We start from the raw sequence: 27,281 nt of genomic DNA on the forward strand, positions 1-27,281 counted from the left end.
AGTAGTATGTGTGTGCATGTCTATAAACTCGTACTTCCCATGTCCCAACTCTCAAGTTTCCAGCCCAAACCGATCGTGCAAACTACACAGTCAAAGCACCACAGCCTGTTTGCCGCCACCTACCCTTCTCCTCCGTCCTCCTACCAACCCCAACGGGCACGCGTCATCTCCTTCCAGAGACCGCAAGTTCAAGCAGGCTGCGCACCCCACGGATCATCGTATTTTCTCTGACCGAAGTACCCCACGGATGGCCGCACGAGGAGATCCAAGAGCCCTGCTTCGTCAACTAATCAGACTGAAAAAAATTCAGTCGACTGAAGATTATCTTCCACAAACCATCTATAGGCGCAATTGACCACCACAAGATCTATTTAATACAGGTTTAATTCTGAGATCAATATTGATCCAAAGTTGTATGATAAAACAAAATGTTTTAAACTTTTATTTTTAATTTAAAATAAAAATCAGATAACTTAACTAAATACACTCAATCCAGCTATAACTCAAAATCTAAAATTTCTTAAAATATGTTTGACCTTGAGTTGTGCCAAACAAAATCCAAATTTCCATCAATAAAACACATCCATGTTGCGTGTTTCGATTAAAACACGCACCCACACTTCTGAGCACTAACAAATTAAAATCCAACACAAACGTGAAAGCAAGCGCGGATGTACCGGAGGTTGAAGGGGAGAGGGGCACAGCCTTCCTATTAGGTAGAACTTTATTAAAAACTAAAATTAGAAGAGTCAGATAAAAAAGAACAAAGAGAGGAGAGAGCAAGAAAAACAGAGAATGCTTATCTGCGTCCGCTATGCGTGAAGTGTGTGTGTCAGTCAGGTCATGAGGCGTTGGACAGATGCAAATCGCAGGAGTCAACAGCATCACCAGTTCTGCCCCACGATCATGTTTTGCACGTGAAAGCGTAAAGAAAACACTATAATCGCGGTATCCAAGCTGGGGGCCAAGAATGTAATTGAACATCACGCCGAGTCCGGGCGAACGAGCTAGTCGTCAGCGTCCTGGCTCGCGGACCCTTGCGCTATATAAACCCGCGTCTCCGCCTTCGCCGCCACCCGCTTCGCCCGCGCCTTCTCTTCTGATCACGAGTCAGCCCCTCCCAACGTCTCGAACAGCTTATCCTGCGTCTCCGTACAGCCCAGGGCGCGGCGAGCAATGGAGGTGGGCGCGGGCATGGCGACGCAACCGCGGACGGCGGTGCTCGGGCCCGGTGGGCGCCGGAGCGCGCTGCTCAGCGAGGAGAGGCGGGCGCGGGCGGGGAGCTTGCGGATCGTAGGCCCGGCCGGAGCGGCCGCCTTGGCCGTGCGGGCCCGCCAGGCCAAGCCCGTTGCCCCGCTCTGCTGCGTCAAGGCATCGAGAGGTGACTTTCCGTGGTCCTTTCGGTCGAATTGATTAGAATTCGGGGATTGGGTGGATCGATGCTAGTACGATCTTTTCGGGGTTAAATCTAGTAAGATTTAGGAGGCTGATGCGTTGGCATGTGATTTTTTTTAATGGAATTTGGTGTATTCCATTAAACCGATGAGCTAGCCAAATTGCTAGGCACCAACGCCAACACATCAGTCAGAACCGATTCGTGCCTAGCCGGGCAAGTTCATGAGCTACCTTATGATTTGGTTTGAACAAATATCACCATGCTTTTCTTTTTTGTGGGTTAAATGTCACGATGCTTTACGTGGATTGGTTGATTGTGGTGGCAGAATTTGATAGGTTTGGTTGGAGAAATGGTTGCTTTGTTTTTGATTTGGAGTAAAGTTATGTTTTGGCAATGGAGCTTGGTTCAGAGTAGGTGATGGGTTGTTGGGTCAAATGTCAATAATAGGTGGTCTTGCATTTGAACTGATAGAATTTTTTTCAGAAAAATAATAATATGCGATATAGATTGTTGAATTGATTAACATTTTGGATTAACTGTGAAAAGGAATAAACGACGTTATTGAAGTCAGTGCCGTTAAGCTGTATTAGAAAAGTTTTTTTTTCTGTTTCTGTAGGAAATATATAATTGCTATGTTGGATTTGCTAAGCTGTTTGTTGTTGTCAATTATTTGGACCATGTATATTTTAACACTTTCCAGCCTACATGAAATTGAATTTTGCGTTCTTCTTAATTTTATACTCATTCTGATCTCTTCCACGTACTTGCGAGTTGATGTTATGTGTAGTTCAGTAAGTTGACTTTTCTTTGTATTCTTGTCTTATATAGGTGATGAGAGCTCGCATAGTTCAGCTGACGAAGCCCTCTTGTTGAAGGTAAATATGAGCTTACTAAATTCGTAATATGAATTAAATTAATTTTTTATGCTATAATTCTCTTGCCTTCTGGCATCTTTGTGACATATTCCCATTGTAACTACAGCATAAATCAGAAGAAGTTCTGTTCTACTTGAATGGGCGGTGCATTTACCTTGTTGGTTAGTTCTGAACTCCCGATACCTCTTTGTTTACTGTTACAATTTGTCCTCTTTTCCTCAGAAATTAATAATTGTTGGTTCCTGTTGTAGGAATGATGGGCTCTGGTAAGAGTACCGTGGGGAAGATCTTAGCCGAAGTTTTGGGTTATTCATTCTTTGACAGCGATAAGTTGGTGGAACAAGCAGTTGGCATGCCGTCCGTTGCTCAGATATTCAACGTTCATAGTGAAGCATTTTTCAGAGATAATGAGGTAATGTTTGTTGGAATTGCCTTCTCTATCGCACTAGCAACATCAAATCTAGCACACACAACACAGAAATTGAGCGAGAGCACAAGATATTTTGGTGCCGCACATCTATTTTCAGCTTTTGTGATTTTCTCCTTTATTTATAAGCCGAACAACAAGTCTCTAACAGCCAAGCAGAAATGGCTGAGCTGAAGAAATGGCTAATTAAAAACTCTAAAAACTCCTACATGCAAAAACGAAAACACTAACTACATGCAAATAGAAAATGACATGCATGACCACTAACCACATGCAAACATAAACTGAAATAACACTAACCGCTAAGATTAATGATCACAAAAAAAACTGCTAAGATTAATAATCATGGAACAAACTCCCCTAAATCCTGATGCAGTTTTTGGTTGTTGGCGATGCCAAACTCGCCGCTGACAGACTCGATGTTGATTTTGCCTCCCTTGATGCATTCCCAAATGAAATGATATCGGGTATCAGTATGTTAGCTTCTGTCGCGGAACACTAGGTTCTTGCATAGAAAGATGGTTGCTTTATTGTCCATATTCAGCATTGCTGCTTCGGGCTTGCCATCGCCAATGTCACTTAGCAAACAGGCAAGCCAAACAGTGTGGTACACGCACAGTGGAGGTAGTGATGTACCCGGCATCGCAGGAAGAGAGCCACCACTCTCTACTTCTGTGACTGCCAGCTGACTTGGGCTGTGGCCAAGGAAGAAGAGCACATCTATGGTACTCTTGCGGTCATCGACATCACCGACCAAGTCATTGTCATTGTATCCTGACAGTCGTTGACACTCGTTGAGCTTCCTTGCGTAGTGACAACCCATGTTCAAAGTATCGGCGATGTAGCGCAGTACACGTTTCACCGCAGTGAGGTGGTATTCTCATGGTGCCTCCATAAAATGACTCATGTACCCCACGACATAGGCGATGTCGGGCTGGGTATGAACCAAATAGCGGAGAATATCAATGATGCTACAGTACTTGGTCGTGTCCATGAGCTGATTTGTGCTCTGTTTGCTTAGCTTCAGTCGTGTCTCCATGGGTGCTTGACATGGATTACAGTTGGCCATGCCACTGCTCTCTAAGATCTTGTACGCGTAGGTTGTCTGGCTGATGGTGATGCCACCCATGCGTTGTAGGACCTCGATGTCGAGGTAGTAGCTTAGAAATCCGAGGTCGCTTATCTTGAACAACCTATGTATCTCCTCCTTGAATCTGCAAATCACAAGCTCACCGGTCCTGGTGATGATCAAGTCATCGATGTACACGCCGGCGAAGAGACGAGATGAGCTGTCGCCACATCCATACACGTTCGAGGCCCTCCGCGGAAGCCAAGCTTGATTAGGCTGTTGTCAAGCTTGAAGTTCCATGCTATCGGTGCTTGGCACAAACCGTACAAGGCCTTCTTCAGCTTGAGCACCTTGCGTTCGGTGCCCTCGTGGACGAAGTATGGTGGTTGGACCACGTACACCTCCTTCGTGAGCACGCCGTTGAGGAACACGCTTTTCACGTCCATGTGGTGATCTTGTCATCCTTCATGTGTCGCCATGGCCAGAAGAACCCGCATGAACTTCATGCGTGCCACAGGATGAACACTTCCTTAAAGTTGATCCCGAGGCATTGCACATACCCCTTCATCACCATGAATGCTCAGTGACCGGCAGGAAGGTCGACAAGCTCCCATGTGTCACTGTAGTTGATTGGCTTCATCTTGTCCAACATCACACGATGCCAGCATTCATGCTGCTCTGCCTCGCTCAATGAGGTTGGCTCATCAGCTGTGGTGAAGAGCAGCTCGGAGTCTAGAACACGCAGCGTGAGCCTGCGTGGTGATGCTGGCCTAAGGATGTTGCCGATGGTGCAGAACCGGAGTGGAGCGTCATCATGGTCGACGTCGAGGTCCTCCTCTGGGTTTGCCGGTGGGGATGCAAACTCCACAACGTTCGGCGCTATCGATGTTGTTGTGTCCACCGCGCTTGGCATTGATGCATGTGCATTGCCGAGTGTCTGTGGCGACTCCTGATGGCTGGTTGTGTTGCCCCTCTCCACAGCCCAAGGTGTGTACACCATAGTGTACTCCACGGTAAACTTCTCCCCCTTGATCACCACGTCGGCCTCACCATGGCCGCTCTAGTCTCACTACGCCTCCTCGTCGATGAAGATGCCGCGCGTCACATGCACGCACTCGCTTACAGGGTCATACAACTAGTAAGCCTTGGAGCCGTTCTCGTAGCCAACAAAGACCATCGAGCTATTGCGGTCGTCCAGTTTCTTTAGGTGGGTCTTTGTGTTCCTAGCGTGCGTGATGTAGCCGAAGGTGTGAAGAAAGTGCACTGCCAACCACACACCATGCCAGGCCTCGTGCAGAGTCTTGCCGTCGATGCTCCAAGTAAGCGCACAGATGAGGATGAAAACAGCGGTGGAAATAGCCTCATCTTAGAATGTTCCAAGGAGGCCATTTGCCTTCAACATGCTTTGGGTCATGGTGACCATTGTCTGATTGTTGCGCTCAACAACCCCATTATGTTGTGGAGAATAGGGGGATGTGAGTTGCCGCTGAACACTACGCTCGACGCAGTAGTCCCTAAACTCCACCGATGTGAACTCACCACCACGATTGGTGCTGAGTACCTTGAGCTTCCTTCCCGACTCCACCTCCATCATGGTCTGGAACTGCCTGATCGCCGCCGGAGCTTGGTCCTTGTTCGCGAGGAGGCTGAGTCACATGTAGTGGCTTATGTCATCCACCAACAGCAGAAAGTAGCGGTTGCCGCTCGATGTCGTTGGCGGGATCGGCCCGCAATGGTCGCCATGGATGAGGTCGAGAACGTGAGTCGCGTGGTGTCGTGCTTGCTCTGGGAACAAGCTATGCCGCTGCTTGCCGGCAAGGTAGCTGTCGCACACTTTATCCAACTGATCAATGCGTAGCAGCCCTCATACCATCTTGTGTTGGGTGAGCTTACGAAAAGCCTAAAAGCTGATATGACCGTACCTGGCATGCCAACGTTAGGACTTGTCGGAGCTCCTCACCAACAGGCATATCGGGTGCACGATGTCGAGGTTGAGCATGTACACCTGACTGGGGGAGTGCCTCACCCTCGCCAGTAACCATCAATTCGAGTCCCGAATCTATAGGGCACCACCGTCAACCAGCACTTGATAACCATTCTCGTTAAGTTGTGCGATGCTAATGATGTTGGTGGTGAGCTAGGGAATCAAGTACACACCCATGAGTGCGTGGTGCTCATCGGTCTTGCAGGCAAACAAAATCCCGCATCACCCTTCGATGTCGACGATGGAGCCATCGTTGAACTTGATAGTGCCCTACATTCCGAAGTTGATCTCCGAGAAGGCGGCGCACAACCCGATCATGTGGTTCGTGGTGCTAGTGTCGAGGTACCATAGTCGATCATCGTTGTCCTCCTCTCGATCTAGCTATGCGAGTACCTTCACCTTGACCAGCTAGAGAGGGCTACATCGCAGCGGAGGGGATGCCGGCACAACGGGTTGCAGCGAAGTGGATGTGGCCATCAAAAGTGTGGGCTCGTTATTGTCTCCCTACGTCAGGTGGGCCTCGGCCTAATTTGGCTTGGTGCGGCAATCCTTGGCCCAATCCTTGGTGAGGCTCGTGATCCTCATGGTGAAGTTGTCGATAAACTCGCCATCTTTGAATTCGATCTCGTCGAGCTCACATCGTAGCTTCTGTGCGTTCATTTCTCTGACACGCTCGACACCGACACGCATTGTCTTGATCGCGTCCCAGGCGTCCTTGGTGGTTAGCATCTCTGACGGCACGTTGCGAAGAATGATAGACAACGCCAGCCTATTGTCGTGGTAGTCACCACCGTGTGGCTCGATTGCCTCCCAATAACCTTGTGCCTGCAAGCTCACACGTATCACGAGTGCTCACTCGGTGTAGTTGGTTCGGGTGAGAGAGGGGTAGACCACTGATCCCGACGTCTCCTTGACGACACGCTGCATGATCATCTCATGACCACTGTTGCCACGGAGGAGGTGTCGATAAGATACGGCGGCCTCGGCATGGAGAAGCCCTTGATTGCGCGCCCGTAGGAGCCCATGACGACATTGCAGTGTCTGGATCAACAACACAAGGTCTGACACCAAATGTTGGAATCGCCTGCTCTATCGCATGAAAAACAACAAGTCTAGAACACACATCACAGAAACTGGGTGAGAGCACAAGATATTTTGGTGCCACACAACTACTTGCAGCTTTTGGTTTTTTTCCTTTATTTATAAGCCAAACAACAAGTCTCGAACAACCATGCAAAAATTGATGTGCTGAAGAAACAGCTTTGTACCTGCGCAAAGCATCGAGTGCATGGAGCTCCAAACTCGACAATAGCCTGATCAAGCTTGGCTTCCGGCGAAGAGCCTCGAAGCATACCATGTATGGACACGGCCAAGGCGCATCTCGTCTCCTCGTCGGCTTGTACGTCGACAACTTGATCATCACCGGGACCAGTGAGCTTGCGATCCGCAGATTCATGGAGGAGATGCATAGGTTATTCAAGATGAGCGACCTTGACATCAAGATCCAGTAGCACGCGGGCGGCATCACCATCAGCCAGACAACCTATGTGCACAAGATCTTGGAGAGCAGTGACATGACCGACTGCAATCCATGCTAAGCGCCCATGGAGGCGCCGCGATTGAAGCTAAACAAGCAGAGCACAAGTCTGCTTGTGGACGTGACCAAGTACCACAGCATCGTTGGCAACCTCCGCTACTTGGTTCATACTTGGCCCAACATTGCCTATGCTGTGGAGTACGTGAGTTATTCCATAGAGGCACCATGGGAAGATCACCTCGCCGCGGTGAAACATCGCCGATTCTGAACTTGGGCTGCCATACGCAAGGAAGGCTAAATTTTGCTTGCCCTGCTGACAAGTTGTTTTATATTATACTTTCTGATGTACTTGATTGATGATATGATGCCTTCATAGTGATGAGAACAGAAAGGCTTATGGACTAACATGTTCATGTTTCTGTATCTTACAGAGTAGTGCCTTGAGGGATTTGTCCTCAATGCGGCGATTAGTTGTTGCAACTGGAGGTGGTGCTGTTATTAGGCCAGTTAACTGGTACTGGGATAACTTTGGCTTACCATTTTGAGCTTTCTGTTTTCCTCTTCAGATGAAATAATTCTGATATCTTCTTTTTTCCAGGAAATATATGAAGAAAGGCCTATCTGTTTGGTTGGATGTGCCTTTGGACGCTCTTGCGAAGCGTATTGCTCAAGTGGGGACCGCTTCTCGTCCTCTTCTAGACCAGCCATCCGGCGATCCATACACAGCGGTAGACACTTTCATCCTTCAAACTGTGTTGTTTGGATATCGTAAGACAGATCCCGTCTCTCACACCTATTTCACAACTGTAAGACTAATAGTTCAATTGCACAAACGCTAAATGAGTTGTAGCAATGAATTGCAATGAAAATCCATTAGATTTGCATTTTTCTTGTTTCTTGGCCTACTGTATCATTGCTATGGTTAAAATGCATGAATCACTGAAACTATTTTTTTTGCGAACTAATCACTGAACTAATTTTGCTTTAGGCTTTCTCAAAACTGAGCATGCTTGCGGAGCAGAGAGGCGATGCATATGCAAATGCTGATGCAAGAGTTTCTCTTGGAGGTACGTATCCGTAGGACGAACGGCATCTTCCTACCGTGCCTCCATCTTGAGAATACTCCCCTATCTTCATGATCCGAGATTCGCGGTGTTTCTCAATCAAAGTTTTGCCCTTTTTATGCCTAAAACATAGAATAGCGTTATAACGCGCTGCATTTATATCCGTGCAGAGATTGCAGCTAAGCAGGGTCATGGTGATGTTTCTAAGCTGACACCAACTGATATCGCTATTGAGGTATTATATCATCATTCAATTGTTCAACTGACACTCCATGCTTTCCCCAGTGTGTTACAGATACAGTTTTCCTGAAGTAAAATCTTGCTACGTTTCAGGCGCTACACAAGATTGGGAATTTTGTCACTGAGCATTCTACAACCTATGGATCAGGTGGCGACTTACATGTTGATTCCCAGAGTCGCAGGATGCAAGAATCTTGAGCTTTTTCTTGTACCATGTACCTGTAGAGTACGGGTTAGCATTATTTATTTGTTCTTTAGTTACTGAATGAAATCTGAAAATGAATCATAGGGTGAAAAGCATGCACTCCTTGTGAGGCTGTAAGGCTGAAGAATATGTCCTCCTTGTAAACAACATAGAATAATCGGTGGTGGAGCTGGCTCGAGAAGTTCCATAGTTGAAACGGGTTATTACGGGCCTGCTTAGCGAAGTTTCAGCTTAAAAAGTTTTGGAGCTAAAGCCGTGAGTACATCGAGTAATTTTATTCCTATTTTAAACTTAAAACAAAGACTTAACCACTTTATTTTAAGTTATAAACTCTGTATCTAATATGGAGCTGAAAAGACATAACTCTATCAACAGGATCTACTATTACATATCCGCTCCTTGTAATGAGTGATTGGCATTGGTATTTATTTGGCTTAACTTCGTCTGGCCTCCTTGATTGTCTGGCACCAAACACTTCATTTGGTCTCGATCATCCCACCATTGACCGTCAAATTACATCTATCATCTACACACCATGAGACAAGCAAATACATATCTTCAACTTCAATTCCAGTTAGTCTATAATCAATATGCTCAAATGAAATCCTAAATCAATTCAAATCACATCAAAGTTCATGCAAAATCGAATATTATTAAACCAAATAAATATCAATATCAATCACTCATCACAAGTAAATCAAATCATATTTTAACTTGGCTTCTCAATCTTTAATGATATTTTAAGCTTCATGGCACTTTAAATGTTAATTTTGAGAGTATGCCAACATTTTAGGATTTTGCTCGAACAATATGTAGATTTGCAATTTGCCGCATTTTACACAACTTTTGGTCAGAAATCAGAGTTTTTTTTCCAAAATAAATGGGTGGGAATATTGGCAAATTACTAGGATGAACCGGGCCCACCCAACAATGGGTTAAAAGTTAAAACGAGGCTTCGGGAGAAAACCAAGAGAGGGAGAGAGAAAACCCTACAGACTTGTTTGGGTGCCCTATTTCCTACCGGGATCTTGACCTGTTCCACGTGGGCCGAAGCCCCAGGGCAGCTTCCCCGGGCTATGTGAGAGGTGCATTTGTGAGCCTATTTGAAGGGGGCGTCTTGGCCCGATTTTGCACTGTTTTCAGAGTTTTGATTTAAAATATGTTTCTTTTTATTAATTTAACAAAAATATGTGGTTGTTTAAAAAATGATGAAACGAGAGGCATGTCGCCCATGCATAGGGCGACAACGAAAAATCACCTGCTCATGGGGCGGATTCTATAAAAATTGCCCAATAAAAGGGCGACAAGGTAGTGCCCAACGTTAGCAACTTTTTATAAAAACCGATATCCATTAGGCGACAGGGTTACCAGACTGCGCAACACATCTTTAAAAATATCATAACTTTTCCATATAAACTTAGATGGAGATGTTTTTTATATGAAAATTGCATCCCCCAATGAGAGCTACAACTTTGTAATTGGTCATTTTTCCATTGGAGGCCATTTGAATACCAAAAAAGTTCTAGAATGTTGAGATCTATAATTTTGAGATCTAAGCATTCCCCCTTCGGCGATTTACAACGATACATATGCTTCATCAAAAACTCCTCAAAAATTAAGTGGGACAAATATAGAGAAAAGAGTGCATATTACCGTTATCATATTGCACATATTTCCTCATTAAAAACCTTGCATGAGACACCTTCATGTAAAAACTCATAAGGAAAAAAGTACAATGTTTATGTAAGTTGCATTGAACTTGTTGCCTCGTTAAAAACATCAGGTGAGAAACCTTCATGTAAAAACTCACGGAGGGGAAAAGAGTACAACACTCAACCTTCTCGATCTTATATTCTTCAAGTGATTTATTCTTCATGAATAATAATTAATCTTCATGATATTTCTATAATGATCTACTTGATCTTGTTAAGTAGCTAGTTGGGAGTATCATGATATTTGATGATGTGGGCCTTCATTCATCTTTGAGGGGGTACATGAAGGTTTTTCTGGTGGTGGTTCTTGTCAGATAAAACACCTTTTAGCTTTTGACATCAAGAACAATAATATGTACCTGACTTGCACTCACTGAATTCTTTTCTTGTTCAGAATTGTACATGGTTCAATTTAAGTGGCTCGCTTTCTTTTCTGAAATCCTTTCCTGTACGTTGTCTAAATTATTTTCGTGTATCATAGTTCAGAATTGATTATTTTTTTAATTTAAAAGTGTATCATGGACTCATGGTTCAGCTTATGGTGATATAAAGTATAATTACATGCACCTTGTTTGCAACCCTTTTTTTTTTCCTGTCATGAGTGTATTGAAATTAAGAAATGGAATAAGTAACAGACTGAGTTTCTATCAGAGTACATGCAGAAGCTATTGTTATGCTTCACTTTATTTTCTTGCTCATTGAATATCCTTTTCTTTTTCCATTCGGAAGATCGTTTGGACCGAGAAGGCCTTCACAACAAAAATAAGACTTGTAGCCATATACAAACTGATGCAATCTGTAGGTGTTGAAGACAGCAAGCATTTAAGCAACGTTAGAAAGAGCGCAGAAGCCGGAAGGGCTTCTTCTTAGCATCAGTACTTCCATATTGTGTATAACCGCTGGTGTTATCACCTTTTAGTCCAATGGTGGGAGATGTTTGAAGTTTGAAACGCCACTGTAAATCCTTTGTTGTCTGTCAATTCTCATGTATGCCTATGTATATTATGTCCAGCCTTAAGGGGTGTTTAGGAGAATGAAATAACAGTAGCTACAATGTTCATCAAATCAAATTTATTTTGCGGAGGGCATGATAGCCCAATGGCAAATCCTCATGGGAGAGGTGAGCCAAGGGTTCGATCCCCCTCCTGTACGTCTCCTTCAAAAATATGCTCCAAAAAGCCTTCAGGTAAAGTGGGGCCGGTAATAAAAAAATCAAATTTATTAAGCATATATCTCTTGGTTCCTGGTATTGCATACACTTGGGATTTTGAAATAGATCTTTATTATTCTTGTATGCAATTATATTTTCCCAGTGGTTTTGCGATATTTCCCTTTTATTACGCCCTGTTATGCAGTTTGCCCATTTTTTTCCCTATTTTGTTCGAATTTTCTGAGCCTTGCTATTTTTTTTTGTGATTTTACCTAAATCTCTGTGTATTTGTTTTTTCTCCTGAATTTTTTGTGAACGTTCCTTGAAATTTCTTTTTGAATTTTACATTATTTTTTTCTAAAGATACTGTGTTTTTTGGATTTTCACTGATGTCCCTAATTCTCTGTGTTGGTATCACTTTTGCTTTCAAACTATTGCAGGGAAGGCGGATCCTTTTCCACAAGGGAAAATTCTACTGGCTTTTGTGGATATATGAGCTACGTGTTAAGATTTAGGTTAGAGAGATAGATAAAAAAATTATAAAATAAATAAAAGAATTAATAGTGGATAAATATTAAATGAAAAGAACCCAATAATTCATGTATTCACACCATATGCAAAATTGTCTTTCTCATCTTTTTCGTAGTGGAGAGGATCATGTCTACATATGGCTAAATGAGTCTATCAGATCGGCTTAACTACGGCATGGCTTGACATGCCCATTAAGATTAACGCGCCACGTCAAAGTCACGGCTCACGACACGACTCGTCAGTTATTGTGTCGAGTCAGTCTGGGTATGGTTATGGTCTGACTGGCCCGGTAGGCATAATGAGGTGAGGTGACACGGTAGTGAGACGACACAGAGACGGAACGTGGCGGCCGAGCGGCAGGAGGAGGTTGGGGGTGAATGGCCGTACGGCGAGGTAGGGTAACGATGGGATAGAGAGGCTAGAGGTGTCAGGTATGGCATCATGGCGGTTGGGCGCGGCTAGGTAGGTCATGCCTATGCCAATTCGTTTAAGTCAGATCGGTCAAACATTGTTTCAGATACGGTCCAGTCCATCCATCGGTCATCCACCTTGGTCCAGGCCAGTAGACACGGCGGCCGAAATGGCCATCTTCCGATTATCCATCCTTCCTCAAAAATTCCTCCTACGCGGGCACCGGCGCCGATTTTTCATCCCCACCCACCGCACTACCGCAGCCCCGCCCGCCGCCGGCGCCACCTGCCGCCGGTCAGCACTATGCTCTGCCTCCGAAAATGCATCCTTCCGCATCTCCTCTCCCTGCGCCATCCCTCTCCCACATCCCTCCACCCCCTCATGTCACTCCACCGCCTCCTCTCCGCCACTGGGAACCCCTTCGCCGCCGAGGATTACCTCGTCGCCAACTGCGGCCTCTCCAAGGCGCAGGCCGTCAAGGCCTCCAAGATGATCTCCCACCTCAAGTCCCCCTCGAAGCCCGACGCCGTCCTTGCCTTCCTAACCGGCCTCGGCCTCTCCCACGCCGACATCGCCACCGTCGTCTCCAATGACCCGCTCTTGCTCTGCGCCGACGTCGAGAAGAGCCTGGCACCCCGCATCGTCGAGCTCAGCGACCTCAGGCTATCGCGTCCTGAGATCGCGCGCCTCGTCTTGACCGCCCGAAACCACCTCCGCAGCAGCTCGCTCCGCCGCAATGTTGACTTCTGGCTCCAGGTTTTTGGCTCCCTTGATGAGCTCTTGCATGTCCTCAAGGTCAGCAACGGTCTCCTCGGCATGGACCACGAGAAGGTGGTCTCCAACCTGGCACTCCTTCAGGGATGTGGGATACGTGTTCCTGAAATTCCCAAAGCATTCATGTGTCGGATGGTCACCGTGAGCACTAAGCACCTGCAGGAAGCTTTGGCACGTGTTGATGAGTTTGGAATAGAGCAGAACTCGTCGGTTTTCCCTCATGCGCTTTCAACATTTGCAATCCTCAGCCGCGAGAAGCTCACTAAGAATATGCAACTGTTTGAGAAGCTTGGATGGTCAAGGGAGGATATATCATTAGCAGTGAGAAAGTTCCCTAATATCCTGGGTTCTACTGAGAAAAGAGTTCGAAGAAGTTTGGAGTTCCTGATGGGGGACGTCGGGTTGGAGATACCATACATTGCACGAAGGCCAGCTTTGATGTTGTATAGCATTGAACGTCGTTTGTTGCCACGGCATTGCTTGATGAATTTTCTCAAGGCAAAGGGGCTGCTGAATGCTGAGTTTAGCTTCTATTTTGTTTCCACCATGGGCAATGAAAAATTTCTGCATAGATTTGTGCATCCTTACGAGGATAGTGTTCCAGGTCTTGCTGCTGCTTTTGCTTCTTGCTGTGCTGGAAAACACCAATGGGAGCAGCTCTGTGAGACAGACAGAGGAAAAGAGAAGGTGCTGACACCAAAGAGCTATTAGGAATATTTTCGAAGGTTTGTCATCCGCTTGATTCATTCTTACCTAAAAAGGAGAAGAAAAAAGTTTTTTTTTTTTTTTGCCATAGGTGATCATCTTTGGCATGACTACTTGATGAAGAGCAGTGCTATATAATGTGACATTCCATCCAGCTGGTTGATTTTTCTATAGGTGATCAATATGAATGGTGGAAGGGAAGTTTAAAAACTGAGAATATTGATTTGTTTCCTTAGGTTCTTCACAATCAAATGGTTGTGTGCTCTTGCTCGAAGTAATGTATCTAGATTGACTCCATTCCTCTGCATTGTCATTTCCATGTTCGAAATTATTTTTGAGAGTAGCAAGTGTCTCTGTTTGGAATTGCCCGAGTGATACAAAAAAGCTTTGTTGTTTTCTTCTGGAGCCAAATTATTTGCAAGAAATTTTACCTTGGCTTTGTCTAAAACAATTTAAGATATTCCTGTGCCTTCGCCATAGAATTGTAGTTATTAAATTAGAGATTCAAGATTGTTAGACAAGCTAGATGATTTAGGGTAAGAAAAACAGTTTTGTCTTCCTTCTCTGAAACAAAATAATCAATTCATCCTGACTTCCTTGCTGTGCCCATTGAATTTTTGTGGGACAAGAATAGATGTGGGCTGTTCATTTTGTGGGTCATATGAAGAAAAAGAATGCAAAAAAATTAGGCACTGCAAGTACAATTTTGTATATTGTTTGTTCGAACCTCTGCCTTCAGTTTTCACACATCAGAGATGGCACGGTCTATTATTAGTAATATCACCATCCCCCAACCCCTCTTTTTTTTGAAAAAGGTTGATGACAATGTACAAAGAATATCCCTGATATTTCTTAGAGAAGTATATAAAACATTGAATTTATTTGGTAATATTAAGTTGAATGGGTTTGTGGAAGAAAAAATTTACCTCTCATGGAAGTTAGAGTTAACAGTTTAGGGAGAATGGCTATGCACATGTGTCTGCAATTGATGCACTTTACATTCACTTGTCCTACCATCCACTACTACAAACGGCAGTCAGGAAATTTTTTTTTGTGCGGGAGGAAGCTATCCCCACTCCCCAGTTTCCAGTTCCCTTTGAAATAGAAAATAGTACTCTGGCAAATAATTAATTGACTCATCAACAGGGTGGCATTTTATCAAATAACCCCTGTTTGAACCCATCTGTTTGAGTTGTTGTGCCTCCCAAACTTCTTACATGACTTTGCCATGCAAAATTGGGAGGTGGTACTGAGCTCCTGGTTGCATTTCCATTTTGATGTGAAAAACACTCACATCAACTTGACCATTAAGGGCTGCCGGGCTTGAGAGGAGGCTCGTTATAAGTTTGCATCTTTACAAGTTGGAAGGACATTCCAGGTTTCTTTTTATGATACTGAGGACTTTATCACTGTAATCCTCAGTGAGAAGTTCGTTGCGGAGCTGTAGTTCCTAAAGAAGAAACATCCCAATGGTCCAATGCTGAGGTGGGCATTGCAGTCTCGGAGCTGCCGGTCGCGCTGAGGAACTCCATGCCCTGGAGTTCTTGATCTTCCAGGTTGGGTTGCGGCCAGAGTACATAGCTCACAGGCCTGCATTGCTTACATATAGCTTGGTGGACCACCTCATGCCTCGGTACAATGTTGTGTTAAGTTTCTTAAAAACAAATGGATCGCTGGAGTTCGACCTGAGCTACTATACCGCCGCCCAGGTGTACGAGAAGGTCGTCGTGGAGAAGTTCGTAGCTCACAGACCTGAAGATTTATGCTGCTTCTTTAAGCGGGGAATTGCCCGCTAGATTCAGATTGCAAGAACCAAGAGCCAGCTTGGCTAGTTTTTGACATGGTGATGCATGCTGCTGAGAGCTCTCGTGCTGCTCAACCGGATCTCCCAGCACCTGATGAAAATGGATCAGCTGATGAAGAGACCTGAAGATTTTGGCTTACTCTTGTTTCTATATGTCGTCTGCTTTGTCATGTTGGTCTGTAATAGTATGTGGTGATGCCTCCGTCGTTTACTTCCTGAGTTTGTTGGTTACAGATGACAGTCGGCTTCTGGAAGTTTTTGCTGCTCTTTCTCCTTTATTCCTGTACTCTGAACTGTATCTTTTGTAAGTAATGGAAAAGAGTAATACCCAGGTTAAAATAAAAATATAAATTAATTATTTGGCAAGTTTGTAACATGGAAATTTTTTCTCATCCTCGCAGAAAATCAGACACTGTATGCTAAGAAAGTGCATCATTTTAGCATCTCACCGTGGAACAAATAATATTGCATTGTGTTAAACATAAATACCTAGAACATTGTGCTTGTGCAGCGTCACGTCTGGTAATATATTGAGTATGCTCTTGTGCCACGTCTGATAATATTTATCTTCACCAAAAAACATATGATAATATTTAAGATTATTTGAAACATGTTTTAGCATACATTCAAATTTTATTAAATTTGCAAACTTGATCTTGGTGAAATTTTCACAAATTTACACTTTGACTGGATGCGCTGCCGAGGGAAACATTCCAAATCTAGAGCACTGGCTGCTTGAATGCGAAAGTTGTGAAATTCCGTTGCGGCCGCGGCTCCAAGCCGGGTTGAGCAACCGGAAGCTAAAACCCTAGCCATCCCTGCGGCGCCGCTCTGGCCGCCACCGGCGCAACGCGATGCTCCAACTCCGGAACCTCCTTTCCCTTATCCACCCCGCTTCCCCTCTCCCTGTCGCCTGCCTCCCTCCGCTCCTCGCCCTCCACCGCCTCCTCTCCACCGCCGCCGCCGCCCCCTTCGCCGTCGACGACTACCTCGTATCCACCTGCGGCCTCACCCGGGCGCAAGCGCTCAAGGCGTCCAAGAAGCTCTCCCACCTCAGGTCCCCCTCCAGGCCCGACGCGGTCCTCGCGTTCCTCTCCGCGCAGGGCCTCTCGCGCGCCAACATAGCCGCCGTCGTCGCCGCTGACCCGAGGCTCCTCTGCGCGGACGTGGAGAACAACCTGGACAAACGCGTCGCCACGCTTCGCGACTTCGGCCTCTCGCGCTCCCAGATCGCGCGCCTTATCATGGTCAGCCGTTTCCGCTCTGGCACCCTACGCCGCAACCTCACCTTCTGGCTCCCGGTCTTGGGCTCCATCGACAAGCTCCTCCAGGTCGTGAAGCTGAACGTTACCATCCTCTCGGTCGACCCCGAGAAGGCGTCCAAGCCTAACCTCGCCCTCCTCCAGCAATGTGGGATAAATGTTAGTGATTTCCCAACATTCATGTCCAGAGTGCTCACCAGGCCGCACAAGGTTGTGCAGGAAGCCGTGACGCAGATCGACAAGATTGGTGTGCCACGGAGCTCGCGTATGTTCTACTATGCGCTCATGGCATTTGCGATCCCAAACGAGAAGAAGCTTGCCAATAAGTTTGGTATTCTTGAGATGTATGGTTGGTCACAGGAGGATGTGTTGATAGCTGTGAGGAAGATGCCGGGTATTGTGACCATGTCGGACGACAGGCTGAGGAGAAATGTGGAATTCTTAACACGGAATGTTGGGCTGGAGACACATTACATCGCTCAAAGACCAGTGCTGATCAAGTACAGCCTTGAGCGCCGCTTGTTACCCCGGCACTGCTTGCTCAAGGTTCTCAAGGCGAAGGGATTACTGGATGCTGAGTTGGACTTCTATTTTGTGGCCAGTCTGACTGAGAAGAAGTTTCATAACAAGTTCATTGGTCCTTACGAAGAGAGAGTTCCAGGCCTTGCTCACATTTACGCTTCTAGCTGTGATGGGAAGGTACCAAATTGAGTTTTTATCTGGCCAACAAAAGAGGTCCTCACAGGGTGCTTATGCTTGCACTGACAGTACCAATAGGGCAATAGAGCTGCTGTGTTGGAACGAAGACTTAAGGTTTGTCAATGCCTCCCCACCTAGCTCTATCATTCTAATGTTTTAAAATTTTGCTGTAGGCTGTTCATTGTCCTCTATAGCATCAACACATTTCCTGGAGGGAACTTGCTTGATTTGAGAATTGAGATGCAACATGTATAAGTATAACTTAGGTTTTCACTAGTAAATATTGTGTGTACGGAACATTTATTGTTAGATGTGAACCTGCTCAAGAACACTTGTTTGTGAACTATATGTATTTTTTGCTTGTCATTATTTCAGTTGTTGAAGACACTCTTCAGAAAATTGAAACTTCTTGATTAGTGTGCTTACAAGCCAATCTTAACTATAAGAACCCACATCACAAGTTGAACTGTACAAATCGCAGAATAGATGAACCTTTTATTGGATGATTAGATGGTTTTAGGAGAAAATGTGGCCTGAAATTTCTTTAGATATTTTTTAAGGTGGGAAGAATAGTAAAGAAGAATTTTGCAATGATTTTGCTAATCTGATGGTGGCAAGAATAGAATGATGTTCTGCTACCATGTTATGGAGAGAAAAATTACAAAACTAAATGCCACTATTTCCTTCCACGGCAATCATAGTGGGAGTTCATTGTCCGGCACTGGAATTGTTTATACTTTTTAGAACATGGTAGGTTTGATCGGTGCCACAGTTTTAGTAAAACTTTGGACCTGGGGAGATGGTGATCACCATTATTATTTACATTTACTTTTTTTTCTTACAAAAACTGTCATAACCGCCTCTACTCTAGCATGTTGTTGTATAGATGAATAGTCCATCCAGAAGTGTTAGGCTTTTTTTTTAGGGTGAAAGCAAAGGCAGGAGTGCTGCCTGAAACTATTAAGTAAGAAAACGGATAGTTTTAAAGACACAAAAGTTTCACTGAAGTCGATTAAATGTAATCTGACATCAGAGCTGGGCCCTAAATGTAGGCCATCTGGGAAAAAGTGTTGGAGATTTGATGCAATTAGATTTTTCATAAAAAGAACGTAGAAATGGGTCTTGAAGCTATTCAATATAAATGGGTGGTCAAATCATGCATGTGACATAAGGCATTGCACTCAATGTCATTCGATGTGCAATTCCAGGTGGAAGTCATGATTGTAAGCATTGCCCTGCCTCTGGGGCTCTGGGCTCTGTATTTGTATGCGGCACTTTAGAGGTGAAGTGTTTAGGTTCCTTGCCTAAGAATAATAGTCTTGTTGTTGCATAATATGATACAACCTTTTATTAAATACTGTGCATGTAAGTTATAACCTTAAACACGTGATTCTCTTGTATTTGGACATTTTGGGTTTCCTTGAGAAAACGAGATTTTACTTCATTGTTGAATATGTTACTAGCTCCATATGAATTTTCCAGTTTCCTCGTTCATGCTTTAAAACTGGAGTATACAAAAAGTATTTGCAGTCTTGTGGAACAATCTTTTGATAAGTTTTGATTCCTATTTGTTAAAGGATACCAGCTCTCGAAGGGCTTAGGTTTCATTAATAACAGGTTATCATACTTGCAACGACCGGGTACGGTCTTGCTTGATTGTCATTGAGACAACAAAAGTTTTGTTCCGAACCTTGAAAGTGAGAAGCTTCTTTTGTATAGCTGACGGTGGAGTATAGCCAAAAGTGGATTACTGCCCAAATATAAGTCAATTTAGGATTGTCCTAAGTCAAGCATTTTTTAGCTTGGACCATCAATTTCTAAAAAAATATAGATCAACGGTGTCACTAGATTTATCAAGAAAATACTTTTATAATATATAACTATAGATACTACTAATCAAAGTGCAATGTAGGAGACCGTATCAATATCTTGACGAACTGATATTTGGGATAAGTGGATGTAAAATTTTTGCATTTTTCTACGAAGAAAATATGCATAACACTCAGAGCCGTCAAAACTCTCCATGGGCGCAACACCGCCATATGTGGCCCCACGCTATCAAAATTGCAAAGCACCACCTAGGAGTGGCAACGGGTCGGGTCGGAGCCAAGTAGAGCAAGAAGACACCTGACCTGAAACGTGAAACCCGACCTGAAACGTGAAACCCGACCCAGTCCTAAAAATCAAATCGGGTGCAAATATAACCTTGGCCCTGGTAGGGACCCGAAATCGATGCGATCGGGAAGGAGAGCAGGGAAGGGAGGTTGCGGAGGACGGTCGCTACGAGTGGAGCGCGTGGCGGAGAGGGGTCGATGTGGAGCTGCTCGTGATGCGGGAGCGGGTGCAGCAGGGGGTCATGGTCATGGTTTGAGTCTGAGTCTGGGTGGTGGCTGCGACAGTGGAGCGAGAACTGGTGGTGGCGGAGGTGGAGCGGGTGGACGAGCCTATCGCGGCACCACGCTGGGCAAGTGCGGAGGAGGTTGTCCACGTCGCGCCACAACAACGTCTCGGAGGGATCGATGGTGGCCAGGCGAAGTAGCGTGGCGTTAAGGCGCACTAGGTCGAGTACCAGCGAGGGTTCCCGAGCGGGAGTAGGCACCACGGCCTGTCAGAGCACGGTGGGGAATGAAGCCGCACCGACGGGCACGACGAAGAGGAGCGTCGTGAACGAGCACTGCAGCGGTTGCTTCATCGCCGCTGGCGCTGCAGCCCTCGTCTGGGTCTAAGTGGGTCGGAGCCATGGCATGAGGGCACACGTATCAAGGAGAGGAGGAAGTCTGTGCGAGCCGAGCTGCCAAGGAGATAAGGACTAAGTCATTGAGACAATTGGGTCAAGACGCAAAGTAGGTGAGTGGGTTGTGGGCTGAGTTGGACTATATTCAAGGCTCGTAGGGCATCCACGGGTGCAAAATAGGATCGAACCCGACTTGGGTTGGCCCCCTGATCCAATGAACTCTTGGGGCGGTTTCTACACCCGAATTTATCCCCGTCGGGTCTAAAACCCGTGGGGCCCCGACCCGACCCGATCCGGTCCACTACCACTCTTAGCACCACTGATATATTAAAAGTTAAGGGTCAAGCGGTCGAGGGGTTTAAGCAGACAAACAAAATACTTTAGGATGGTAGATAACACTGTTACCCTACAGATATCCAAGATGCGACCAAATAAAAGGCAACAAATCATAGTAGCCACCTTATGATACAAAAGCACTGGACAATAGCTTGCATTGCGTTCCATAACTTTGGATGCAAGAACATGTTGCAGTTCAAAAGAACAATACAATGCAAACTAATTTCGTTTTTACAGGACACAAATCAGGAATGGAATGCTAACTCCATAAGCAACAAACAAAACCGATACATATGCTACAGCTGACATCCAACGTCCAGATTAGAGAAAAAAAACTAAAAGAATACCACCATTAAGAATACCATTGGATCCGCCTTTGCCGCCCACTGCCTGATAGGGCTGTCAATGAACTGAACTCGAGCGAGTCTATACACATAGGCTCGAGCTTGATACAAAGTCGAGCCAATCTCGAGTGAGCCATAGATGACTTTCGAGCTTGCAGTTAGGTTCAAGCGAAGCTCAATTAGGCTCGAGCTAGGCTAAGCTCGACAAGCGCAGATTGCTGAAGAAAACCATCAGAGAACCAAAAAAAAAAAAAAAGCACATAGCAAAGATCCAAATATATGGTCACATGCTACGTAATCTACACAACAAAAAAGAGCACTAACAACAACCAAAAAGTGGTCACCGTTTGGAACTAGTTGTGGAGATTAGAGAGGCTGCGGAGCTGCTTGGTCACGAGGAGCAACAACGGTGGAGGCCTCGGTGGATATGCTCCGTTGTGTCGTAGATCCATCCGGTCAAGTCGGGGTGAGAAAGGCTGGTGGCCCTGCCCAAGTAGCGCACCGCGGAACTGTTGATTTGTAGACCTGTGGGATGGGCAGTTGGGGGATTAACGATTGAGGGAGCTTAGACGGTGGGGTTGGGAGGAAATGCGATGGCGGTCGGTGTGGTCATAGGGCGGAGGCTCGGAGCAGACGACTACAAGCAGCAGCGGGAGAGAGGCAAGGAGGGAGTGGCTGCGGCAAAGGAAAGAATTAGGACATGTTTGGTTTAGTTTTTTTTTCCGTAGAAGTCAGAAGTTAAATCAAATAGTTTAGCTGTAAGTTGATTGTTTTTGATGAAACGAACTAAAAACTGTAAAGTTAATTGAGATGAGTTTTTCTAGTTTTTAGTACTGAGAAACTAAAAATTTATTACCAAAGCTAATAATAAAAAGTTATCAGTCAGAAAAGCTAAAAGTCAAAAGTCTTCACCTAACTAAACAGCCCCTTAGCTTTGTACACCGGATGCTAGACGAGCTCTCGCACCGTTGTTTTGATTTTAGCTCCCCTCCCGCTCCGCGAATTTGATTTTGGGGCTGTGGATTCTAAGTACTGGTGCTACGAAAATCACAAGCCTAAATGAGTAGCTCAATATCAGCTCGTTGAAGTTTGCGAGCTTGAGAGCAGGCTTGAGATTGGTTTGATTTCTAGTCAAGCCGATCATGAATTGAGCCTCTAGCGAGCCGAGTTCGAGTAACTCGCTAGTCTCGAGCTTTTTTGACAGACATAATATCCATCTATAGCCTACCACACTAATATCTAGCCACATAGCCAAACCAACCTATTATTGATCCGATTGTCACCCAGGACCTCCCTTTTAAACCCAGCAAAGCTCCAGCACCGAAAATCCTAACTCTAACCTTTACAACTGGTGTTCAATTACTGTAGCAAGGCACTAAATCCCCTGGCTCTAACGAGTCGAGCTCGTGTAGCTGGCGAACCTCGAACTTCGACGTCTTGCCGTATAGCCAAACCGCAGCCCATTACCGGTTCGGCTGTCACCCAAGACCTGTCTTTTAAACCCGACGAAGCTCCAGCACCAAAAAACCTCTAACTCTGACCCTTATCGGTGGCGTTCAATTCCTCATTTTTCAGATTCATCTTCCATCAGCTCCTCCGGTCCTCCCGCGGACCCTCCTGCTCCTCTCAGCTGGCGAGGATCGCCCAGGCGCCGCCCCTCCGCCGCCGCAATGCTGCGCCTCCGAAATCACCTTCTCCCTCTCCTCCGCGCCGCCTCCCTGCTCCCCTCCCCTCTCCACCACCGCGGCACACTCCTCTCGACCTCCGCGTCCGCCGCCCCCTTCTCCCTCGAGGACTACCTCGTGGCCACCTGCGGCCTCGCCCCAGCCCAAGCTCGCAAGGCGTACCAGAAGGCGCTCGATGGGGCAACCAAAGCGAAGCCATCCGGGGAGCTCTGTTACTCCCGCCTCAACTCCGCCTCCAACCCCGACGCCGTTCTCGCTCTGCTCTCCGGCGTCGGTCTCGCACGCGCCGACATCGCCGCCGTCGTCGCCGCCGACCCGCTGATCCTCCGCTCCTCGGTGAAGAACATCGGCCCCCGCCTCCTCGCCCTCCGCGACCGCTTCGGCCTGTCCGCTCCCCAGATCGCTCGCTTCCTCTTGGTCGGCTCCCGCGCACTCCGTGGCTGCGACGTCGGTCTCCATCTCGAATTCTTGTTATCCTTCTACGGCTCGTTTGAACAGCTTCTCGTGGTCATGAAGAGGAACAACAGCATACTATGGACTGACCTTGAGAGAGTGGTCAAGCCTAACATCGCGCTGTTTCGTCAGTGCGGCTTAAGTGTTCGAGATATTGTCCAGATGTGTTCAAGATGCCCGTGGTTGCTTGTGTTCAACCCAGAGCGCGTGAAGGAGTTTGTGGTGCGCGCGGAAGAGCTTGGGGTTCCCCGTAGCTCCCGGATGTTCAGGCACGCAGTAGTGTCAGTCGCCTCCATCAGCAAAGAGAAAGTTGCTGCCAAGCTTGAGTTCTTGAAGAGGGCTCTTGGTTGCGCAGAGACTGAGGTTGCCATTGCAGTGTCTAAGATGCCAAGCATTCTAGGACTCTCTAAGGAGTGCCATCTCCGCAGGATTCAATTCTTGATCAACGAGGTTGGAATGGAGCCACAGTACATTGTGGAAAGGCCTGTCCTGTTTTCATTAAGCCTGGAGAAGCGGCTGATCCCCCGGCATTGTGTCATGAAGGTCCTGCAGGCAAATGGATTGCTGAATAGCAATATGAGCTTCTTCTCATTAGCTAAAATTAGAGAGGAGACTTTTAAACTGAAGTTCATCGACTGTCACAAGGACTCTGTTACTGGGCTTGCAGATGCTTATGCTGCAGCTCGTGCTGGTGGTGTGCCCCCGAAGTCCAACCTTTGACATCTTGAAATATTTAAGATTCATTTTATGCTGCATGAAGATGGTAGATTTGCGACTCACGCTTATTAGCAACTGTCCATGGTACACGCTTCCTCAATTCTTGGTTTCAGCAATAGAACCACTAGTGATCTTTGACTACTCAAGTCCAAGTTTAAGTTATGGTTATCTATGAAGGAGCTGGTTTGACTTATTCTGGAGCCTGATTGCACGTGTATGCTAGTCACTTCTTCTTCCTAGCACACGACTGAAGGTTATCCTTAAGTTACGTTGTTCTTCTGCAGATAAGTCCTTGTTATCTCGACTGATCTTTATGCACCTCACGCTAGTCGCTGATACTTCTTTGAGTCTTGCTATTTCGTGTTTTGCTGAATGGATTATGTTTGTTTATACTGATGTTTACGTTGTACATTACTTCATTGAGTGGCCAAAATCGCTACAGAGATGAAACTCTCTATGAAACACTTGTGTAAAATCAGTGTTGTGTTGTAAGGAGCAACTAAATATTCACACTTTCTAGGAACTGTTTTGGTGCCATGGACCTCAGCCATGCACCGAAGATTGTTGTCTGTTTTTCCTAAAGGGGAGGAGGTAGAAATAGGTAGAAATAGACCACAGGTAAGGGAGGGGACTTTATATGAGAGAAAGACTTTGTTTGTCGTGCACTTCGACATAATATATTTAGAATATATCCCTTTTGTAATGGAATCTTGGCTTGGCCCCCATAAGATTAAGGTAATTTATCTCTCATATATAGAGAATATGTCTCTTCTGGAAACAAACCCATTCAATAAAGAAACTTATTTTTCTTATATCTAAGTCTTTAACTTATTTATCAGCATTTCGATCAGTTCTGTGATTTTTAGGGGTAGGAACTTCTCTCAAAATATTTGTACTTCTGTAGCATGTGTTGTATGATGCATAACAAGCACGGCGCCATTTAAGTTTTTTATTGTATGTGTCAAACTATGCATTTTTTGTTTGCAGCAGTTCACATGATGTATGCAAGAACTTGCTGAAGTGTTTCTCTAATCAGGATCACAAAAGCGACTGTAACCACTGGTGCCCTCTGTTTTGAGTTGCCTCTGGAAGTCCAGATCTCGAGAGATTTCCTTATTTGCTGTCTGATTGAAGTGCAGTTGCTGTCCACGTTTTGATCTATTATTGTTTCTTATTTTCTATAACTCATGTGCAGAAGCAGCAATAGCAGATAGGCCAAGTGCATGCGGAAACTTTGTATGGCATGTGTGTAATAAGAAGAATTATGTTCATAGAATATTTGCTCATTGTATGTTAAGGCTGTAAGCTTGTGTGGAGACTGCAGACGATATTCATGCCTGGCTTCCAAGTTCCGCTGTCTATTTTCAAACAAAACACGAACTTCCAGTGTTTTTCAGTCAGCTTTAATTTTCCTTTTGGAGTTTTCTGTCAGTTCTGGTTTCTGTTTTGTATGGATGGTTTTATACATTCAGTACTAGACCAAGTCTTAGCAGTTCGATGCTTTTGGTTCAGGTTTCAGTTTTGTATGCAGTTTCAGGATCCCGGTTGGTAGCAGTTCATAGTAAATTTCATACATGGCACTGCAAGAATATAAAGGTCCAAAGAGTTCTCCAAACTTGTAAAAGATTTCACTGGATCGATTGACGGAGTAAAAATGCCTAGAGAAGTTTTTATATGCTACTATACCTGTGCCATACATCGGAGTATGTTTTTCATCCATTTCACTGAATGGCCTTACGATATCCATCATTTCTAGTGCTGCTGGCTTCCTCTAGATTTGCGTCTGGGCTCTGTTACGGAATGCAAGCACAACCAGATAAAATCTTTTCGTGAACTTTGGGAATTTAGCTTAAGGAAACGTCCAAAGCAATTTTTTTTTGAAAAGTTTGCTACAAGAAATTGAACTTTTGCTGCTTTTGTTATTTCACACTAACCACGTAATTTGCAGATGGATACATATTTGTGGATAGTTGCCGTGAGACGTTGATGGCACTAAGAACATGTTTGGTTTGTGTCTAACCTTATCACGTTTAAACTTAGTCACGCAATAGATTTTTAGGTAACTATTTGATTGACTGTCACAGCTGTGTTAAGCCACACTTTGCAGATGCTTATACCGTGCTTGTGCTGGTGGTGTGCCCCCTGAAGTTGAACTCTAACACCTTGAAATATTTAAGATTCATTTTATGCTTCAGGCAGATGGTAGCATTGCAACTCACGCTCTTTAGCAACTGTCCATGGTTCAGGTTTTCTTAATTCTTGGTTCCAGCAATATAACTACTGCTGATCTCTGACTGCTCACAGTCCAAATGTAAGTTGTGGTTATCTATGAAGGAACTGGTTTGACTTATTCTGGAGCCCTACTGCATGAGTATACTAGTCGCTTCTTCTGTTGGAAATAAACACGCCATGGTGTGTTCCTGGCGTGTGTGAGTCAGTGCGTGTGTGTGTCGCCGAGTCGTGCATGAGCTGCAGAGAAGCTGCGGCCATGACGGAGTCCGAGTCGAGCTCGCGAGCACAGGGGTGCTGCAGTGCACTCGGTTGGAGTCAGTTAGAGGAGTGGTGTGCGTGGCGCCGACTCGCATGGAGGAAGCCGCGTCGTCCGGACGAGCGAGTGGCTCATGGTGACGCCGAGCGGGTCCTGCAGATCATGGCGCGAAGGCCGGACGTGGAGGTTAGCTTCGTGGCGTCCTCGGCCTATATGTAGCCATGTACTCCTCTGTGTTTGTAAGTCAAGTCCAGTGAATAAGATAGCCAAGATACATGCGAGTTCGTCGCCGGAAAACCACTGTTCATCTTCTTCCTCGTGTTGCCGTCGTGAGAGAGAGAGAGAGAGAGCAAGCTATCCTAGCGTTCTTGGACGCCAACATTTGGTATCAGAGCGAGGTTGATGGCGACACCACCGCGGATCGGGGAAAGCTCAGAGAGCTCGAGGGCTGGTGCCACCGTGGAGCGCGTCGTCGCCAACTCCGGCGCCGTGGAGCTCCCGCTGCTAACTCAGACCAACTACCATGAGTGGTCCTTGGTTATACAGGTGAGCTTGGAGGCGATGGAGCTGTGGGACGCGGTGGAGGCAGTCACCAAGGAGCGCGCCAAGGATCGGTGGGCACTGGCCGCCATCTTGCGCGCGGTGCCGCCGGAGATGAAGGTTGGGCTCGCCGTGAAGA

General features: G+C 45.8%; 3 protein-coding genes across 3 annotated transcripts; all 3 read left to right on the plus strand.

Moving 5' to 3' along the window:
* Positions 1-1,065: 1,065 nt before the first annotated feature.
* On the plus strand, positions 1,066-8,986 carry LOC133930594 (shikimate kinase 2, chloroplastic-like). Its single transcript, XM_062377267.1, has 9 exons — positions 1,066-1,381; positions 2,225-2,271; positions 2,378-2,432; positions 2,523-2,683; positions 7,720-7,802; positions 7,887-8,016; positions 8,277-8,355; positions 8,523-8,587; positions 8,686-8,986. The coding sequence occupies exons 1-9, from the start codon at positions 1,177-1,179 to the stop codon at positions 8,788-8,790; spliced, it is 930 nt and encodes a 309-aa protein (XP_062233251.1). The 5' UTR covers positions 1,066-1,176; the 3' UTR covers positions 8,791-8,986.
* A 3,611-nt stretch (positions 8,987-12,597) lies between these two features.
* LOC133930213 (uncharacterized) lies at positions 12,598-18,214 on the plus strand. Its single transcript, XM_062376879.1, has 4 exons — positions 12,598-14,078; positions 16,071-16,188; positions 16,286-16,298; positions 16,697-18,214. Exons 1-4 carry the CDS (start codon positions 12,905-12,907, stop codon positions 17,855-17,857), a joined length of 2,466 nt encoding a protein of 821 aa, XP_062232863.1. The 5' UTR covers positions 12,598-12,904; the 3' UTR covers positions 17,858-18,214.
* Positions 18,215-22,486: 4,272 nt separating this feature from the next.
* On the plus strand, positions 22,487-24,307 carry LOC133930595 (transcription termination factor MTERF9, chloroplastic-like). Its single transcript, XM_062377268.1, has one exon. The coding sequence runs from the start codon at positions 22,930-22,932 to the stop codon at positions 24,115-24,117; it is 1,188 nt and encodes a 395-aa protein (XP_062233252.1). The 5' UTR covers positions 22,487-22,929; the 3' UTR covers positions 24,118-24,307.
* Positions 24,308-27,281: the final 2,974 nt, after the last annotated feature.

The sequence above is a fragment of the Phragmites australis genome, chromosome 10, assembly GCF_958298935.1.
Source record: "Phragmites australis chromosome 10, lpPhrAust1.1, whole genome shotgun sequence".
NCBI classification, from domain to species: Eukaryota; Viridiplantae; Streptophyta; class Magnoliopsida; order Poales; family Poaceae; genus Phragmites; species Phragmites australis.

What these genes read in the sequence shown, in the direction of transcription:
- LOC133930594 (XM_062377267.1), top strand. Translation starts at nt 1,177, where the DNA reads ATGGAGGTGGGCGCGGGCATGGCGACGCAACCGCGGACGGCGGTGCTC. An exon ending in GCGGTGCATTTACCTTGTTG is followed by an intron (nt 2,433 to 2,522) that starts GTTAGTTCTGAA and finishes TTCCTGTTGTAG; the next exon opens with GAATGATGGGCTCTGGTAAG. An exon ending in TGCAAGAGTTTCTCTTGGAG is followed by an intron (nt 8,356 to 8,522) that starts GTACGTATCCGT and finishes ATATCCGTGCAG; the next exon opens with AGATTGCAGCTAAGCAGGGT.
- LOC133930213 (XM_062376879.1), top strand. Translation starts at nt 12,905, where the DNA reads ATGCTCTGCCTCCGAAAATGCATCCTTCCGCATCTCCTCTCCCTGCGC. An exon ending in GAAGGTGCTGACACCAAAGA is followed by an intron (nt 14,079 to 16,070) that starts GCTATTAGGAAT and finishes GGTCTGTAATAG; the next exon opens with TATGTGGTGATGCCTCCGTC.
- LOC133930595 (XM_062377268.1), top strand. Translation starts at nt 22,930, where the DNA reads ATGCTGCGCCTCCGAAATCACCTTCTCCCTCTCCTCCGCGCCGCCTCC.